Here is a 19,875-nt window from a genome sequence, read left to right on the forward strand (position 1 = left end):
CCAAGGCTGCTAGGAAGCAGTGTCCTTAGAGAAGAACCTAGCATTTTGCCGGGACACAGAGGTGGAAGACGTAAAGTAGAAGCTATGTTTATAGTACAACCGTGGTTCTGGAGGGCGCGGTGGGAAGGGTTGAGATGGAGACAGAGGGGTTGGTTGGAGAACAGAAGATCAGGACCATGGAGGCTGAGAGAGTGCACATCAGGCTGTGCCTAATACTGCATGTTGGAAAGTGGGTCTCAGGAGAGTCCCTTAGTGCACTTGTGCTTGCTTGATCTTTTCTCTTTGTGCTCCTCAAAACTCAGGTCCTCTGTTCTTTCTCTATTCACTGATTTTCTGCTCTGTAGTTCTTTATGAGTCTTTCACAGATGTGCAATCTCAACCACATCATAAACATCCTGAAGCTGGAAAACAAGAGTCCATTGAAGTGGCATATATTCGATGCATTCTTGTGAATAAAACAAGGACAGACAGAGGCAAGCATGTGTTCCTAGTCCTGGCTATTTCACTCTCTAGTTGGAGAAGCAACATCTCTAGTTTTCTTTCTTTAAATAGAGAAGGGGGTCTCACTATGTTGCCCATGCTGATCTTGAACGTCTGGCCTCAAGCAATCTTCTCACCTCGGCCTCCCAAAGTGCTGGGATTTCAGGCGCATGTCAACACACCTGGCCAATATCTGTAGTTTTAAATGTCTTTTTCTGTTATATGGGTCTAACAGTTCCTTAAATGTATGTTTTCTAAAGGACTGTCCTCAAGAATTACTTCATTTGGCCTTACAACAAGCCTTCTTGATAGGTGGGACTGATTGCACTGTGCACTCCACCCAGGCTGGAGTGCACAGTGCAATCATGGCTCACTGCAGCCTCAACCTCCTGGGTTCAGGTGATCCTCCCACCTCAGCCTCCTGAGTAGCTAGGACTACAGGCGCTCACTACCATGCCTGGCTAATTTTTGTATTTTTTGTGTAGACAGGGTTTTGCCATGTTGCCCAAGCTGGTCTTGAACTCCTGAGCTCAAGCACTCCACCCCCCTTGGCCTCCCAAAGCGTTAGAATTAACAGGCATGAGCAACCGCACCCGGCCAGGTGTACAATCTTCTTTACAAGTGAGGAAACTGATGGTCAGAGAGGTAAAGTAAATGCTCTATTAAAAGCTTGTCAAGCTACTGCTTGCAGAGTCCAGACCAGAAAGACTTTCTGATTCTGGGTTTTGTGTTCTTCATACAATATCAGATAAAGTTGTTGAAAAACTTAAAACACTTCAAAAACTGTCAAACGCTGTTGACCTTTAGTCCCTCCAAGCAATAATTTTGTCATAAATTCTTTGTATGCCCCCCGCTACTGGGCACACAGCATATGCCCAATGGGGAGCAATAAGACTCAGTGTTTTTCCCCAGGTCATGTTGCAGGTGTTATGGGGACTTGCTTTTTCCATGCTATTTTTGAGGAGTTCTTATTTTCCTAAAGAGATTGCAGCTACACCAGAATTGGGCAAGGCCACACTTAAGTACTTCTGTATATAGGAGTCAGGGAAGCCTGCTTGTAAGTCATGTTGCTACCATTTAGGATCCATGCGAGCTTGGGAAAGTCATTTCTTCCACCGGAGACTCTTTATTTTTGCTTTTAAAATGGAGAGAATCATGCCTACCTGGATTTCGTGTGTGTGTAAGGTTGAAAAAAGAAAAAACCTTTTTGTCAACTACATAAGGCAGCCTTATGGTTCTCTGCACACTATAGGCATTTGTTAAGTGGATGTACAATGAAGATACACAGACACCTACACAGCATCCTACCAGGGCCGAGAATAGGGCTGCCTACACAGTGTACATGCAGTTGCTAGCATGCCTGTGGCACCCAGGAAGTGCACTTTAATGAAGAGATGTCATGTTCAAACAGACAGTTTGCTGATTGGATTGCTCAGTGGAGCAGGGAGTTGTTCTTGTTCCAAAAGGTTCACTAGCCATGCAGCCCCCCATTTTTTCAAAGCTGCATAGAGAGTGACTTTCCCTTACACTGCAGCTGCTTCGTTGCTGATTGGTATGGCCACAAGGAGCGTCCTCTTGGCCCTCGTGGTCCTTGACTTGCTCTTCTATGTTCCACCAGGTAAAACGGAGTCCTCTCCTTGTAGAATTAGGAACAGTAAAGGGAAAGGTGTGAGGTTCTACAAGAGTGAAAAAAAGGCAGGACTTGGACACAGGAAGCTGCAACAGGGAGGAAGGTGAGCAGAGATGGACATGCTGGGCTGGTCCAGAGAATGAAGAAAAGATCCAAAGGACATAGAACAGGAGGTGGCTCTCTTGAGGTGGCTCTCTTCAGAAAAGAAACTGGTTATGGATTTTGCTCTGGGGAGTTGGTGAAGTTTGAGGGGAAGGCTGGACTGTTGGTACTGGCAGAAGTAGGGCAGAGCAAAAAGATGAGACTTTCAAAGAACAGGGAGGACTTGGGGGTGAGAAGGAGGCTGTTCTTTGAGGACTCTTAGAACTTGTCTTCCACAGTCAGCCACCCATGTTATTTTTCACTCATTTGGAAGCCAAGGTAAATTTTATACTGAGCAGACTCCACAGACACAGCTGGTTAAGATGTATTACATTAACTTATAGCATGATGAGGTCCTATGAAACATCAGTTTGAGAGGTCAGAATTTACATTCTCTGGACAGAAGCCAGCAACTTGGTGATAATGAGAAGAGTCTACTTCAGTCACTAAAGTGTAGGTTCTCAAAACTGTTTTGCTTGTGGTTTTCTGGGATCAGCAGAGAGCCCCTACCCATTGCCTCAAACCTTCATATATAAAGTGTATCACTCAAGGACCAAGTGTGAAGTGTTTAAAAGACAGATATGAGGCTGGGCACGGTGGGTCACGCCTGCAATCCAAGCACTTTGGGAGGCTGAGTCGAGTGGATCACCTGAGGTCAGGAGTTCGAGACCAGTCTAGCCAACGTGGTGAAACCCCTTCTCCACTAAAAATACAAAATTAGCCGGGTGTGGTGGCGTGTGCCTGTCCCAGCTACTCGGGAAGCTGAGACAAGAGGATTGTTTGAACCCGGGAGGCGGAGGTTGCAGTGAGCTGAGATGGTGCCATTGCACTCCATCTCAAAAAAAAAAAAAAAGAAAAAGAAAATGAAGATAGATACGAACGAGGACCATGTTGAGATGAGGGCTGATGTCCCGCATAGTGGGATCTCTGGACACTTTGCAATGTGTCTCTACTGGACTCTTTGTCCCCAGAAAGGTGCCTGAGGTCTAGCGAGCGCACGGTGGGCAAGTTTGCCTGCTGATGGCCCTTGACCATACCATATTGATTATTTTCACACGACAAAGGCTCAATCTATGGACTCGTAGAGGCACCTGGGTGGAGAAACTGATAAGATTTAGCATGCAAGAGTAGATGATTCAGTAGGGGCAACTCAGGGCCACCCTTATCCTCTTAAACTGCCTTCCTATTACCCCTCCTCCACCCTTTGGTTTCCAGAGGCTCCCAGTTCTTAAGGTGTAGAAAAATTACTAGCAATAAATTTCTGTATTTGTCTCAGGTATTTCAAACCATTTCACACTCATGCTCCCAAGGGTGCAAAGTAACTTACAGCATGATGAGGTGCAAAGTACCCATGGGAGAATGGGTACTTCTTAAGTACCTTGTGATGAAGCACTTGACAAAAAGTCATGCAGAATGTTACTGGGGAATACAGGGATAGAACTGTAGGCTTCTAAAATTCCAGTTCAGGGATCTTTCTTTCTTTATGCTGATACTTTGAGAATCACAAACTGCCTCAGGTAGCTATTCCAGACCCTGCATGCCTCCTGGTATGGGACCTCCACAGGCTCCTGGGATGACTTTGATGTCTGAATGTTCTTTCTGAAGCAAATAGTCTCAAGCTGAAGATGTCGGGTCCTGTTAACTCCACATAGTTGATCAGTAATTCATGTAACTCATTGTGGGTTCATATAATGGCTTATAATAGGGCCCCTGGAAAACAAGGTAAGAGCAACTGAAAAGGGGCATCCAGCTATAAAATGTCTTGAGTATCTTCGATCATGTCTAATTCATCATTAAAAAGTGAAAAGTATGGTCTGAAGTCTAATTTATCCACGGCAACATAACACTGCAGGACACTAACTGTGCATTAACCTTTGTTTCTCTTGGTAGGTAGAAGTGGACCCAACGTCTACATACAAAAACTCTTTGCTTCATGTTGGCGACTGCGGGGTTCTTGCAGGCAAAAATGTTTAAAAAAGGAAGAATATCATATTTTGTGTGATACTACACGTTTATGCTGTGTAAACCCAAAACATTTACCTATACTGACTGGGTAATAGTTGTGAGTACCTGAAAGCTGTTGCTGATTTCCTCTGGGAACCCAGATCCCTCTCAGTTGCACCATTCGATTAAAACAATGGCTTTAGCCTATCAGTGTTCCCATGTCTGCTGTATTTCTCTCTATTTTTTCTCCTACAGAAATACTCTAATTCCCTGTGTTTAGTGCTTTTTCTTTTTATTAATTTATCGCTTCTTAAAAGTCTCTTAAGAACCTTTTGAAGTATAACATACAATTAAAACATGTACAAATCATGACTAAACATCATCCTGATGAATTGCACAAATTTAACACACCCATGTAACCAGCACCCTGCCCCCAAAAAGAATATTACAACATCCCAGGCACTACCAGTCACTACTACACACAAAATAATTCCTAGTCTGACTTTTAATAGGAAGGTCCTGACATCTATTTTTGAACTTTATATAAATGGAATTGTAGGTATTCCTTTGTGTCTGGCTTCTTCTACACTACACTACTTTTGTGAAGTTTATTAATATGTTTCATGTAATTGTAGTTTATACTTCTCAATGGCACATTGTATTACACTGGGAAAGATATTACAATTTATTTGAATATTCTAAGTGAAGATGGTCTTATTTGTAGTTTCCAGTTTTTGCTTTTATAAATAGGGTTGTGGTGCAGGCATTTCTGTGGGGGTTATATAACTAGGAGAGAAATTGCTAGGGCACAGGCTATGCATACATTCAGTTTTAGTAAATACATGGCATCTGATTGTCTTCCAAATTGGTTGTACCAATTTATACTCTCATCCACAATGTCTGAGCATTCTTGTTGCTTTACATTCTTGTCCACATCTAGTATTTTACACCTTTAAAAAAATATTCTAGGGAGTATACAGTGATGACATATGGAGTTTAATTTGTGTTGCATGGATGACTAATGAAGCTGAGCACCTTTTCAGATGTTTATTGGCCTAAGATATCCTTATTTGTGATACGACCCTTCAAGACGTTTGCCCACTTTTCTGTTGGATTGTCTAACTTGGGAACCTACTAAGGAACACTCGTGGTTTGATGTTGAAAACAATGAAGGGAAAGTCATATTGAAAATAAGTTGAAATATTGAGTATGTTATAGTTTGCAATGGACAAAGACGTTTTGTGCTGTTTAGGATGACCAGGCCACAAAAATGTTTGTATCCTTGAAAAAGTAAGAATACTTTTCCCAAATGGTGGATTAGAGGAACTGCTAGCATACCTCTCCCACTTGGAAGGACAAAATGGTGTGTACAGATTCACATTGTGAACTGTTTTTCAAGAAGCAACGCAATAACGGAACAGGAAAACCACAGGAATCTGTTGATGTTTTGAAGGAAGCAGGAGGCTGCAGCCTACACTGAGTCAGGCGAAGGGCTGCGAGTCCCCTGAGTGTGAGAGGGAATTTGCCTCTGCGATATACACCCCTACTAGGGATCCTGAAAGTCCAGGACACAAGGTGGGCGTGCTGAGGGGGAAGCCCTAACGCGACCTAACGCAGGAACCGACTTGGGGAGGGTTATGGAATATAAAGTATTCCATACTTTCAGGGGGAGACCCTTGCATGCACTTCCAGATCCCAGCGTGGACTGAGTGCAGCCATTCCTTACCGTTCCTCCCAGGAGGCCTTGCGGCCAGCTACGAAGTTCAGGCGCTGGCTGCAGGTTGAAATAAGCTCCCAACGGGGTTACAATACAACCTCGGGTGGGGACGAACTTCCTTGGCCAGGGCTAGGGCGGGGGAGGGTGAAAAGTGGGCTGCAAGTGCAGGAGCCACAGGTGCAGGAGTTGTGGGTGCAGAAACTGCAATCGCAGGAGCCACGGGGGCACGCCGGCTTTGCAGCGGGCAGGGAGGGGCGTGGCCTGAACGCCCGGACTGCGGTCTCTGCGGGGAAAGCTTATGACTCCCGGCAGCCGCCAGTTCTGATTACAGGCTGACTGGAACTCAGCTCGCTGCTTTCAGTGGAACACCGTGGGAGTGGATCTGCCTTGCCAAGTGGGTAGGAACTGTGGATTTTACCACCGCCCGCTACTCCCTACCCCTTGCACAGACTCTTCTATGGAGCAGGGGCAGCAATGCTCCTCTCTGAAACATCAACCCAGTAGCCTGAGATCCTCTCCCATCCCCCAACACCCATAGAAGTTCCTACTTTTTCTGCACATGGAGACCAGTGTGCAAGCCCGCCCGACCCAGCCCCTACCTAGCTTTGCCCCGCCACCCGCCCTGGTAACTCAACGCAAAGCACAGTCTCTTGGGCGCTACATGGCCCCACCCACGTCCGGAGAAACCAGAGTATCTCCCTCTGGGCAACACCAGGCAAGCAGAAATCCCACTGCTCTACCGCAGCTGCTGCTGTTTTGCAAGCGCCACCTCCTGGCTGGAGGCCAACCGACACAGTCCGTGACAGTATCTCCTGGTAGATAACATTGCACCCAGAAAGGAGAAAACTGCTATGGGATCTCAGTTATCACCACTGCCTGCACCACTCTGGCTAACCAGGAGGTCCTGAGTCTGTCCACATGACCAGTTCATTACTACTGTAACCCGCATTCAAGAAAGCCAACTCCCTAAGGCTATCAATAACCAAGGAATTTCACAGAGTCTGTGTCACAACCTTGCCACCACCATTAGACCTGGTGTTGCTACCCACTGATCCCTTGGAGACATTCCCCAACACCAGCCTGGAGTGTGCCAACTTCTCTGGGCAGCTAGACCCAGAGGAACAACAACACTCACAGTAATCTGGCTCCCAGGGACACCCACTTGCAGGGGAAGGAGGAGTGCACCACATCAAGGGAACACTCTGTGGGACAAAAGAATCCAGGCGGCAGGCCTTGAGCATCAGATGGAAGGCTTCCTTCAGTAGAGGCACAGTTGAAGTGTTGGGCTCAGCAGGGAAGGTCTTCAGCTCTATCCCAACAGTCAGACAGCTCTGGTGCGCGTGAAGGGTCTTGGAGAAAAGGAGGTCTTTCTCATGTTGTCCACCACCATAGGCACAGTTGGGCTTCTCCCATGGGAGCTTAGTGTGGGTGCAACTACAGACAGTCTTCCTGGAACACATCCCCACAGAAGGAGCACCCTCTAGGTTCAAGGTTGCATGAGAGGCAGAGCCATAATTCCTTTCTATTTGGAATATCAACATTCCTACAGATGAAAAAAAGGTCATAAAAAAGGCCTGTCAGTCAGCTCCTGAACAGCAGGAACACTGGGACAGGAGCATGCCTGAGTGGTGGGTAACTTTCCTGGTGATCTGGCAGCAGGGCTGAGGTGGCTCCAACCCTTCCCCCAATAAGACCCCAGTTTAATTCACTGAGAGTTCCTCCAGCCTCCTCTGTCAAGCCTGGGACATCATTCACTCACCTGCTTTAGCCACAACTGGTTCCTACCCAGGGACACCTCCCCTACTGGCCTGAAGCCTGAACCATCAAATTAGTAAATAAAATACTGGGGGAAAATAAGTAAATAAATAAGTACACACTATGGGGGAATGGGATAAGCTTTAAGAGACCATTCCAACCCCATAGGACATAGTGAACTTGCTCACACACTGAGCACAATGCTACTACAACTAGCATATAAGAAAACCATCATACAAAGACTCTCTGTAACCAAGGGTCTTCACCCCCTAAAGCACCAAGAACTGAATTAGGCTATAATTAACTATAAGAATTAAAGTTTCATCCTTAAGGAGAAAAAAGAAATTTAAGAACAAACAAGCAAATAAGAGAAACACAGTCATATCAAACATAAATTCAAGAATAATGAGAAGAAATAGTCGATCCAAATGAGAAGGAACCAGAAAAATAACTCTAGCAATATGACAAAACAAGGTGCTATAACACACCGAAAAGATCATACTAGCTCTCCAGCAATGGACTCAAGCCAAGATGAAATCTTTGAAATACCAGTTAAGAAATATGAAGATTATTAAGCTACTCAAGAAGATATTGGAGAAAGGTGAAAACCATCTTAAAGAAATTTAAAAAGCAGTTCAGGATGTGAATGAAAAATTTTCCAGAGAGATAGATATCATCAAGAAAAAAACAACTGGAACTTCTGGAAATGAAAGATACACTGAGGGAATTACAAAATACAGTGGAAAGTTTTAACAATAAACTAGAACATGTAGAATAAAGAATTTCAGAGCTCAAAAACAAGGTTTTTGAATTAACCCAATCAGACAAAAATAAAGAAAAATAATAAAAAGAAATGAACAAAGTCTCTAAGAAGTATGGGATTATGTAAAATGGCCAAACCTAAGAATTATTGGTGTTCCTGGGGAAGGAGAGAAAATAACAAGTCTGGAAAACCTATTTTAGGGAATAATTGAGGAAAACTTCCCTGGCCTGCCTGGAGATCTACATATGCAATTCGAAGAAGCTCAAAGAACTCCTAGAAAATTCATTATATGTTCACTAAGGTATATAGTCATCAGGCTATCTAAAGTTGACATGAAGGAAATAATTCTAAGAGCAGTAAGAAAAAAGCAGCAGTTAAATTACAAACAAAAACCTATCAGACTAACAGCAGACTTCTCAGCAGAAACCTTAGAAGCCAGAGAGGATTGGGGTCATATCTTCAACCTCCTTAAACAGAACAACTGTCAGCCAAGAATTTTGTATCCTGCAAAACTAAGTTTCATAAATGGAGAAATAAAGTTATTTTCAGACAAACAAATGCTGAGGGAATTTGTCACTTCCAAATCAGCACTCCAAGAACTGCTATAAGGAGTTCTAAACTTTGAAACAAAAGCTCAGTATACGTCAAAATAGAACTTGAAAACTGAAAACTCACAGGCCTATGAAACAGTAACACAATGAAAAAAACATATCTAGATAACAATTAACATGATGAAAAAAACAGCACTTCATATTTCAATATTAACATTGAATGTAAATGGCCTAAATGCTCCACTCGAAAGATACAGAATGGGAGAATGGATTAAAAGATCACAATCCAAATATCCACTGTCTTCAAGGGACTCATCTAACACAGAAGGATTCATACACACTCAAGGTAAAAGGGTGGGAAAAAGTATTCCATGCAAATGGGAACCAAAAGAGAGCAGGAGTAGCTATTCTTATATCAGGCAATGATGGGAAGGTGGGAGGTGTTGCTGATCCCTTATTATATCTTCCTCCCTTTGGAGTTTAGACACAACTGACCAGCATTAACATTAAAATAGTGATCTTAAGGCTGAGAAAACAGACTGTGGCAATAAGATGCCAAATTCCAACCTGAATCTGGTATAACATCACATGATAGATAGTGGGCCCCAGAGAAAATAAAAGTATTTTACCCTGAATTACATTTATTTGACATATTTTGAAATAGCCTTGCAAAACTGTCTCTTGTTGGGGAAATTTACATTCTGTAGAGAATCTCTTTCCCTTACGAGGGCTCTTCAGGAGAGTCTGACACTTTTTAACCCATTGCCCATTCAGAAAAAAAAAGTGCAGCTTGCCAGTGCTCATATGATTTTATATAACATGCTTTTTGAAGCTGATGCAAATCTTGCTGATTTTCAATGTGAAAATAAAATATAAAAACTGTTCTTGGAGTCATTTCTAAACAGAACTTGTCTGTAATCCTAATGCAACAGAAATGTATATGTTGCATTAGGATTAGAGACAGTAATATTCTCAGGGCAAACAGGAAATGGGTTAAGGTCCAATAAGAGATATTCACTTCTTTTCTCTCTGAAGGCTGCAAACTAGAGGCTTCATCTACATGACAGGGACCTTGGCTTCCACAATCCCACCCACTCCCTCCCACCTTACCTTACCTTAAATTAACTCAGGCTGACTTCAACTCTTTAGGCAGAGCTTAACTCCTTCATCCAAATGCCACCCAGGACATCTCTAAATCCACCTATGACCTGGAAGCTCACCTCCCCCTGCTTTGAGATGTCCTGCTTTTCTGGGCTGAACCAATGTATATCTTACATGCGTTGATTTATGTCTTTCCTTGTAACTTCTGTCTCCCTAAAGTGCATACAATTAAGCTGTAACCCAACTACCTTGGGCACATGTCCTCAGCACCTCCTGAGGCTGTGTCATTGGCCATGGTTCTTAACTTTGACAAAAGAAACCTCTAAATTGACTGGCTAAAATTCGAATAATTTTAGCAGGTGCCAATGTCTAGGGAATATCCCTGATTGCCTGGTCCTTGGGTGATTAGGGTGAGTGGATAGGGTCCCATAGTATGAAGGCCTGATAAAGGAGGTGGTTGAGGTGTGGACTGTGACTTGGTTTGTTTGAAAAACACACTGTGGGCAAGTAGGTTTGAAAAGTATACTGTCTCTAGGAATTGGCTAACTCTGCGAGTGGCAGACCCTCCAGGTTCAACAAGGCTTCAGATGTCAAATGATCAGAATACAAAAAATATAAGATGCTCTCTCTGCCTTTTAGAACTGCTGTAGCAAAATTTCTTAGTTGGGGTGGCTTAGAAACAATAGAACTTTATTTCACCTTTCTAGAGCTGGGAAGTTTAAGATGAAGGCACTGGCAGATTTGGCTTCTGGTGAAGAACCTCTTCCTGGTTCATAGATGGTGGCTTCTTACTGTGTCCTCACATGTGGAAGGGATTTGGGATCTCTCTGGGGACTCTTTTATAATAAGGGCACCAGGGCAGGCGCGGTGGCTCAGGCCTGTAATCCTGGTACTTTGGGAGGCTGAGAAGTGCAGATTGCCTGAGCTCAGAAGTTTGAGACCATACTGGGCAACATGGTGAAACCCTGTCTCTACTAAATTACAAAAAAATTAGCCAGGCGTGGTGGCGTGCACCTGTTGTACCGGCTACTTGGGAAGCTGAGGCAGGAGAATTGCTGGAACCTGGGAGATGGAGGTTGCAGTCAGCTGAGATTGAGCCACTGTACTCCAGCCTAGGCAACAGAACAAGACTCCGTCTCCAATAAATAAATAATAAATAAATAAACAGGGCACCAGATCCATTTATAGAAGCAGAGAGTAGAATGGTGGTTGTCAGGGGTTGGATGTGGGTTAAATGGGATGATATTTGTCAAATAGTACAAACTTTCAGCTGTAAGATGAATATGTTCTGGGGATAAAATGTATGGCATGGTGACTATAGTTAATAATACTGTATTGTTTGCTTGAAATTTGTTAAGAAAATAAATTTTAAGTGTCCTCTTCCCTACAAATGGTAACTATGGGTGGTAAGGGATGTGCTATTTAATTTGATTGTAGTAATCATTACACAGTGCATATGTATATCAAGCCATGTCCTGCACCTTGAATATATAATTTTTATTTGTCAATCATACCTCAATAAAACTGGAAAAAATGTCAAAAATTAGCTCTAAGTAAAAATGAGTTTCCCTAAAGACAGAGCTTGTTCTTACCCTTGAGGCTTCTCAGAATCTCTATTACAAATTCTAGACATTCCAGATAAATTCTAGATGTTGCTTTTAGACAATGCAGTTTTCACTACTGAATGAGTAAGATTTCAGGGAGCGATATTCAGAAAGAATTTTGAAGACAGTTTGCTTCATATTGTGACGAATCCCTTCCCCATTTTGTTTCTATACAGATGGATTTGGTAAATACTTACATTATTTTTTTAAAAAGGTTTGGATCTTGGAATTGGGTTTCTTTTGGAAGTGTCAATGTACAGAGACTAACCAAAGTTAGTGAATATCTGTTCAGGTTCCTTTAGCAAAGCTGGAGGGTGTGCATATAACATACACACTTTCTCTCAGAAGAATAACGTTTGCAGCTACCTTGGTTGTTACAGAGTTCATTTCCTGACAGGGTATATGGCTTGTCAACGGTAAGGTGAAGGCAGTGCAGGATTAGCAAATTTCTGTGCAAAGGAGCAGGGAGGTGGGATATGCCGGTTTAATATTGGCTAGCGCGAATAATAGAGCAGAGTCTGAGGCATAGAGATTGCCTGGCCCTGATGTAATAGCCTTATTTTGATATCTTGTAGCAGTGGAAAGTTCTGTCCACGCAGGACTTAACCAGATTCCAGAGAATACTTTCTAGCATAGAAACGTAGACTCTCTCCCTGGCTTTGGGGACCAGCTTTCTAATTAGTCTGTAAAGTGTCGTTACACCTCAATCTTGAGATTGTCAGCAGGCTAGATTGTTTTCAGGTTTCTCTTTATCTGTATGTGTAGAGAACTTGCACCCAACTAGGAGGAGTGGGATGAAAAGCAAGCCTAAGGCTGTCCAGGATGTTATGAGGCCAAAGTTTCAGAAGATTTGGTGCTCTTCAGGTAGGGACCCCTCTGCCTCTCTCAGAGTCTGACAGTTTTCCTGGCCATGTCTGGATGCATTATTTACTCTGCACACTTAGTAACCATAGCTATAATTCCAGGCCATCTCTGATCCCACTCAATTTTAACCAAACTTCTCTACAGTCTACATAGGGAGTCTGGGCCTCTGAGAGGAATCATTCTACTGGATTTTTGGTGTCTTCCTCTCCCAAGACACCAACACTGAATTTACTCAAAGGTTGGACATTTGCTGGAAGTACAGAACTCCTTACAACCCCTCATGCTTTTTCACCCTCTGTTCTCTTTTCATCCCTTCCCAGCAGCCATGTGTGGTTGGGCAGGCAGTACTGTCATCTCAGCCCCGGAACTAAGACGCTGTATCCTTATCCTTCTAGCAGATCAGCAACTGGCTATTGTGGCAAGAGCCCCACACTCTCACTCCCACATCATTAGAGAGCCTGAGCTCTATCCAGCACTGAAGATCATGAAAGTTGCTCCACAACCAGAATCTACTCTCCTTTGCCACCTACTCTTTATCCTGAGCAGCAGATACAGAACTCACACATTCATGCATCCATTAGCGTGAATGTTGTTGAAAAACCAGGCAAGAATTCACCAGTGTAGCCAGTAGGGCCAACAGCACCACGACACAAGTTGCTACGTTTTCCTGTTACACATTCATAAAGTTGATTGGTAAAGAAAACCATGAGTCCAAATGGATTTAGGCAGTTTATTAGTTACACATATAGTAAAGCAAGATCAACATGGTGTTAGCTCTTAAGCCACAGGATGACACCCATCCAGAGGGGTCAGATGATGGGCAGCAGAGGTTGATTGCTAAGGAACCAACACTAAACCACAGGACCGCAGTCTTATAGCCTGTAGCTGAACCCTGGGGGCTCAGGTGGGAAGTTCCATTGCTCAACTGAAACTAGGGAGGTGGATGAGAAATTACCCTATGCCAGCCCATCACAAGATGGCCTTTCTTCTTCTGTTTCAAAGGAACTTCAGGGTCAGACTCAGTCCAGACTTGGGCCAGCCTATAGTTAAGCCCTGCCTATGTGGTTTATGTGAGAGATGTACAAGGTTGTCAGAAGGCCATGGCAAATCTGCTTCTCTAAAGTCGGGAATTTCACAGAAATGGGAAATGGGAAGCTGAAGAGAAGGTAGGACATGACTTAGGTATCAAAAGTTGTTTCTCTTGAAGCCTCTCTAAACAATAAGAATATCCTCTATGATTAGAGGGAGAAACAGGTGCTGATGAGCACACTGGACATCACTTTGAAGTGAGAAAATATCTTCTACATTGTTTTTCTGAAAAATCTAGCTCTTTTAAAGAAGGTTACAGCTCAGCTCTTTAAATTTAAGACCATAGGAGTCTGCTGGCTTATAAAAATGCTAAAAACCAGTAGTCATGGACACAACATGGTGTCACAGTTTGGTCTAAATTCCCTGGTTTTGTGAAAGATGGCAGTATCAAGGGCCTTCAGGATAGTGTCCATTAGCTGGTTTCTCATGTCAGGGTGCAGGATTTCCTGTGACACAGCACTCCAGCTGAAACATACAGTAGGCAACTAACATTTCACTCTCATAGCATTCAAGTCTGCAGATGCCATTTTTATAGCATTTCTTGTGCATTTCTGATGGTAATGAATTTATACCTGGAAGGAAAATTAATAGAAAGATAATTCACTACAGGCCTTTTTGGACCATAAAATTACTAGTCCCTCAATTTTTATCCAAGTGGATTCTAAGGAGATTTGGTTATGATAATTGATCCTGTAACTGAAAAAATTAATTAGTGGTAGGGGCTGAATTGTGTCACCCCAAAATTCATATGCTGAAACCCTAATCCCTGATGTGACTGTCTTTGGAGATAGGGCCTTCAGGAAGTAATGTAAGTTAAATGAGGTCATGATGGTGGAGCCCTAATCCAATAAGATTGATAGGTTAATCCAATAGGATTGATGGTCTTATTAGTGAAGGTCACAGCAAAAAGATGGCCATCTACAAGCTTGGAAGCAAGCCCTCATCAGAAATGGAATCAGCTAGCACCTGGATCTTGGTTTTCCCATCTTCTGGAACAATGAGAAAATAAATTTTGTCTAAGCCACAGTCTGCGGAATTTTGTTATGGCAGCCCAAGCTGACTAAAACAACTAATAACTTGGAAGTTTCCCTTAATTGATCAATGAATAAAACCCAAACAATCAAGCTAACTATTCACATAGTCATTCACTCATTATTTTTTAAATAATTACTTACTCATTATTATTCATAAACCAATTTTTATAAATCCTGTAAATCAAGGACAGTTGGGGTACAGATTTGAGTATGATATAGACCCTAACCTCAGTGAATTTTCATTCTAGACAAAAAGAGAAGAAATACAAAATATCTCTGAGAGACAAAAAACATGACAAGTGCAATGATGTATTTGCAACGTGGAATAGTCTTGTGAGTTTGGAGGAGGATGAAATCAATTCTGAAGATTTAAGAAGTCTTATTGAGCTCAAGGAATCTGTAGAAATTTTGAGCAAACACACACCCTATCTGAGTCATAATGACTTGAAGGATAATTGTCCTACAGGAACAAGAAGGGATCAGTGTTACTTAGTTGGCAAGACAGAAGCCCTAGAGGACAATCTGTAACACCTTTGGGAAGATGAAATATAACAGTCTATAAAATGAGACAAGAAATTTCTATGGAAATGACAAGTTAGGAGAATGCAAAAGGAATTGAAAGAATATTGCACACTAGATGGGGTTCTTTGTCTGGAGGCTACAAATCCATTGCCATAAACCATGGTGGAATTGGTTCCATCAACAACTTTAAGAGGCCGTGATCCCATGAATTCTTAAATTTAGTCTGGTGAGTCACATGACCTGAACATCTAATTCATTTGCCTGGAGAATACTTCAGGTGAATACTTCAGTCCGTCTAGGTAGAAGAACCAATCTGACTGCACTAATTCAGTAACACTGAGTGAAAAGAATTTTCAAGGTGAGATTTCTAAAGTCAGAAAGGATATGGTGAAGCTAGAGCACAGGGCCACTCGGCTCCCTGGCTGCTCTCATCTGATTGGGCATTTCTTCTATCACAGAAAGCTCAGTGATTCTCTTGAAACTAGAAGTTCTAAATCTGTTTCCTCATGTAACTAATAGATGCACAAATAGTAAATTAACTGTAGGAAATTTCAGTATATTAGAAAATGAACAAATTGTGTTCACTGTTCTCTGGTTTTGACTATTAGATACATTCTTGAATTAGAGACAAAATACAGCAGGAAAATAGGATGGGCATTACTGATGAAAATACAATGATAGCTCTCATGAGCCAGGTACTTTTCATATTATGTATAGACATATTCCATACATGATCTGATTTAATCCTTGTAAGACTCTTCATTTCCATTTTTTAAAGGAAGAAACTAAGGCTCATTGGTGCTGATCAGTTCAACCAAAAAAGAAAAACATAAAATAAAATAAAAAAGAAACTAAGGCTCAGAGAAGCTTAGACCTTTGTCCAAAGTTATATAGTTAACAAGTTGGAGAGCCAGATTCAAGCCCAGGTCTTGCTGACATCAAAACTGGTTGATGCTCTTTTCTACTTTGAAAATTAAAGGGACCATGGGAGGAGTATGTTTATTGGGTTGTTTAGTGGAATTGTTCTTCTATATGAAGCACCCCTACCCCCCAAAATATGCCAGTTTTACCTGCCAGCACTGGATCCCAAAGGAAAAGAAAGACAAGCATAATGAGGAGAGGCTTCATGGCCGGGAGCTTCTGTTGCGGAGGCTAGTGGCAGGGTCTGACATTGGCTGTCAGGGAATAGAGAGAAGAGATTGAGCACATAGTCCTGTACAGAACTCTCAGGTCTGGGGTATGCCTCGCTTCAGGTAGATATGCTACACTGAACACCCCTGAGGCAGCTGTGTTGGCAATGCCCATCTGAGGACAAAAATGGACAGCCCTTTCTAGTTTGACAGCTTTTCCTATTGACAAAGACACTGTTCTCCCACCCAGGTTTCCCAAAAGTACTCATGGGGGCCTGAGAACTATGTGCTGTTACTCTTTTAAATGAGTGAAATTAAAATTTGATAAGCTTTTGTTACAATAAAAATGTAAATGCTAATTTTAGAAAATTGGTAAAATAGTAAACATGACAAAGATAGACAAGTTACACTTGAACTTCACTTCTTAGAGACAAACTGTGTTTCTTAAGAAAGTTTCATCTATGCCTAGTTTGTTGTTTAACATTTTGTTTTACATAGCTATAAACAATATTCTTATAATTAGGTATCCTGCTTTTGTAACTTGATATATACTATATATCAGTGTCACTATAAACTTCATAAATAGTATTTTTAAGTGTTGCACAATATTTCATCAAGGTCATTTAAAATAATTGTCACTATTTAAAAAATTTTTAATTGAAGTATAAATGACATACAATAAACTTCAAATACTAAAGTGTAAAATTGGATAAGTTTTGCCATATCTATACTTTTGTGAAACCATCGTCACATTCAAAATAACGAACATATCCATTTCCCCTAACATTTTTTCGTGCCTTTTGTAATATTCCCCTCCTGATTATCTTTCACCTCTCAGTTAACTTTTCTGCTGACACTATAGATTAGTTTGTATTTTCTTGGAATTTCATGTGAATAGAATAATATATTCTAATATATTCTATACTCTTCCTCATTGGGTTTCTTTTACTCAGCATAATTATCTGAGATTCATCCTTGCTATAATGTGAATTAGTTGTTCATTCCTTTTCATTGCTGAGCACCACTGCATGGATATACATCTATGTGTTTATCCAGTCACCTATTGATGGACGTTTGATTATTTCCAGTTTTTTGACTATTGTAAATAAAACTGTTATGGACATTCATGTACAAGTCATGGTATGGATATATGTTTTCATTTTTCTTTTGCAAATATTCGGGAGTAGAAAGGCTGGGTCACAGCTGTATGTTGCCATCAAGAGATCCATCTCACATGCAATTACTTTCATAGCCTCAAAGTAAAGGGGTGGAGAAAGATATAGCAAGCAAATGGAAAAGAAAAAGAACAGTGGTTGCTATTATTTCAGACAAAACAGACTTTAAAGCAACAATGATCAAAAAGGACAAAGAAAGGCATTACAAAATGATAAAGGGTTCAATTCAAAAAGAAGACTTAATAATCCTAACTATATATGCAACCAACATTGGAGCACTGGGATTTATAAAACAAGTTATTAGAGAGACCTATAAAGAGACTTAGATAACCACACAATAATAGTGAGAGACATTGACACTCCACTGACAGTGTTAAGCAGATCATTGAGGCAGAAAACAAATAAAGATATTGAGGACCTAAACTCAACACTTGACCAAATGGACTTGACAGACATCTGTGGAGCACTCCACCACACACCAACAGCATACACATTCTTGTCATCTGTACATGGCACATACTCTAAGATCAACCACATGCTTGGCCATAAAGCAATTCTTACCAAATTAAAAACAAAAAGAACTCATACCAGTAACATTCTCAGATCACAGTGCAATAAAAATAGAAATCAATACCAAGAAGATCTCTCAAAACTATACAAGTACATGGAAATTAAACAATATGCTCCTTAATGACTTTTGGGTAAAGGATAAAATTAAGGCAGAAATCAAGAAATTGTTTGAAACTGGGCCAGGTGCAGTGACTCACACCTGTAATGCTAGCACTTTGGGAGATTTAGGAAGGTGGATCGCTTGAGTCCAGGAGTTTAAGGCCAGCTTGGGCAACATGGTGGGACCCTGTCTCTACAAGATTAAAAAAAAATTAGCCAGGTGTGATGGTGCACGACTGTAGTCCCAACTACTTGGGAGGTCAAGGTGGAAGAATTGCTTGAGCCTGGGGGGTTGAGACTACAGTAAGCTGTGGTTGTGCTACTGCACTCAAGCCTGGGTAATAGAGTGAGACCCTTTCTAAAAAGAAAATAAATAAAAAAAATAAATAAATGCAATCAGAAATGAGAAAGAGGATATTACCACTGACCCCACACAAATGCAAAAATCCCCCAGAGACTATTACGAGCATCCGTATGCACACGTATTACAAAGCCTAGAGGAAATTAATAAATTCCTGGAAACATACAATCTCTCAAGATTGAACTAGAAAGAAACTAAATGCCTGAACAAACCAATAATGAGATCTGAAATTGAATCAGTAGTAAAAAATCTACCAAACAGAAAAAGCCCAAGGCAGGAACCTTGATAGGTTTCTACGTTAGGTTCCTACGTTAGGTTCCTACCTTGGTTTCAAGTGAACCCCAGTTGGAAGTTCATACTAAAATCGACACAAGAGGTGCCTGGTCATAACATGTCCAATTTTTTAGCAACCAACCAGTGAGGGCATGGGTTTATGAAAAGCAGGTATAGGAGTATAAAGGTCATAAACAGTATAAAGAATTACTGGCTGAGGCTCCCAAACAAGCCAGCAATCACTCTGAGAAACAAAAGACCTGGAAACTTCAACCTCAGAGAGGACATACTCAATGGGATATTGGCATTGCCCATGTGAAGAAAGCATTGAATATGACTCAAGAAGAAATAACAAAACGATACACTTTTATCTATGTTGGTAAACAGCTGGAAGAGTCTTTAACCCAAGCAAAAATAATGTTGCTTACAAAGCCAAAGTTAAACAAGCCAAAGACGATTATAGTGCCATATTTTTTTCCCCAGAAAGGACTATTACTATTATTCTTCCACTATTGATAAGGACCTGGTTCACTGACTAGTTCCCCAGCTACCAGCAATTCCTGATTTTACTTAAATATCAGAACAGGGCGGCCTCTGAGTTTTGCTCTAAGAGGTAAAGAATAATTTCAACAACTGTCAGAGATCATCTCTTGTTTTCTAGACCTCCCCTGGCTCAGTGTCTGGTTCACTGTAGGTGCCATGAGTTGGGGGCTGACGTAGTTCATAGACTTTGGAGATAAAGAGGGGAGATCTATGCATCATTTGAAAACAAGTTTGTGGTTTACCAGCACACCAGCTTTTTATTTTCACCCATATATTCCCCTAGGCCCACACGGTGCTCTGGGATTAGAAAATGGAGAAGTACAGTATGCTCCATGCTGGGACTAGATGGCTCTTTCTTCTACCTCCTGGGTTTGGTATTTCCTTAGGGTCATCATGCTACTCTTCTCATCTTCTTGATCTGTGGTTGTTCTGCAACTGCCATACTCTCAGCAGCAGTTGAAATGACCCTGTCTGACCCTCAGCCTTACAGATTCAATATGCAGCGTTTCCAAATGACAATTCTAATAAA

At 41.6% G+C, this 19,875-nt stretch overlaps 3 protein-coding genes across 3 annotated transcripts in view; 1 reads left to right on the plus strand and 2 right to left on the minus strand.

Moving 5' to 3' along the window:
* The window catches only part of CTSB (cathepsin B), a 156,668-nt gene that overhangs the window by 115,996 nt on the left and 20,797 nt on the right, over positions 1–19,875 (minus strand). The window lies entirely within an intron of this gene.
* Positions 1,857–4,384, plus strand: DEFB135 (defensin beta 135). Its single transcript, XM_050801167.1, has 2 exons — positions 1,857–2,098; positions 4,142–4,384. Exons 1-2 carry the CDS (start codon positions 2,035–2,037, stop codon positions 4,306–4,308), a joined length of 231 nt encoding a protein of 76 aa, XP_050657124.1. The 5' UTR covers positions 1,857–2,034; the 3' UTR covers positions 4,309–4,384.
* Positions 14,017–16,384, minus strand: DEFB134 (defensin beta 134). The gene is made up of 2 exons (XM_050801159.1): positions 16,266–16,384; positions 14,017–14,211 (listed from the first exon to the last, which is right to left on the minus strand). The coding sequence occupies exons 1-2, from the start codon at positions 16,321–16,323 to the stop codon at positions 14,069–14,071; spliced, it is 201 nt and encodes a 66-aa protein (XP_050657116.1). The 5' UTR covers positions 16,324–16,384; the 3' UTR covers positions 14,017–14,068.

Source organism: Macaca thibetana, chromosome 8, assembly GCF_024542745.1.
Source record: "Macaca thibetana thibetana isolate TM-01 chromosome 8, ASM2454274v1, whole genome shotgun sequence".
In the NCBI taxonomy this organism is placed as follows: Eukaryota; Metazoa; Chordata; class Mammalia; order Primates; family Cercopithecidae; genus Macaca; species Macaca thibetana.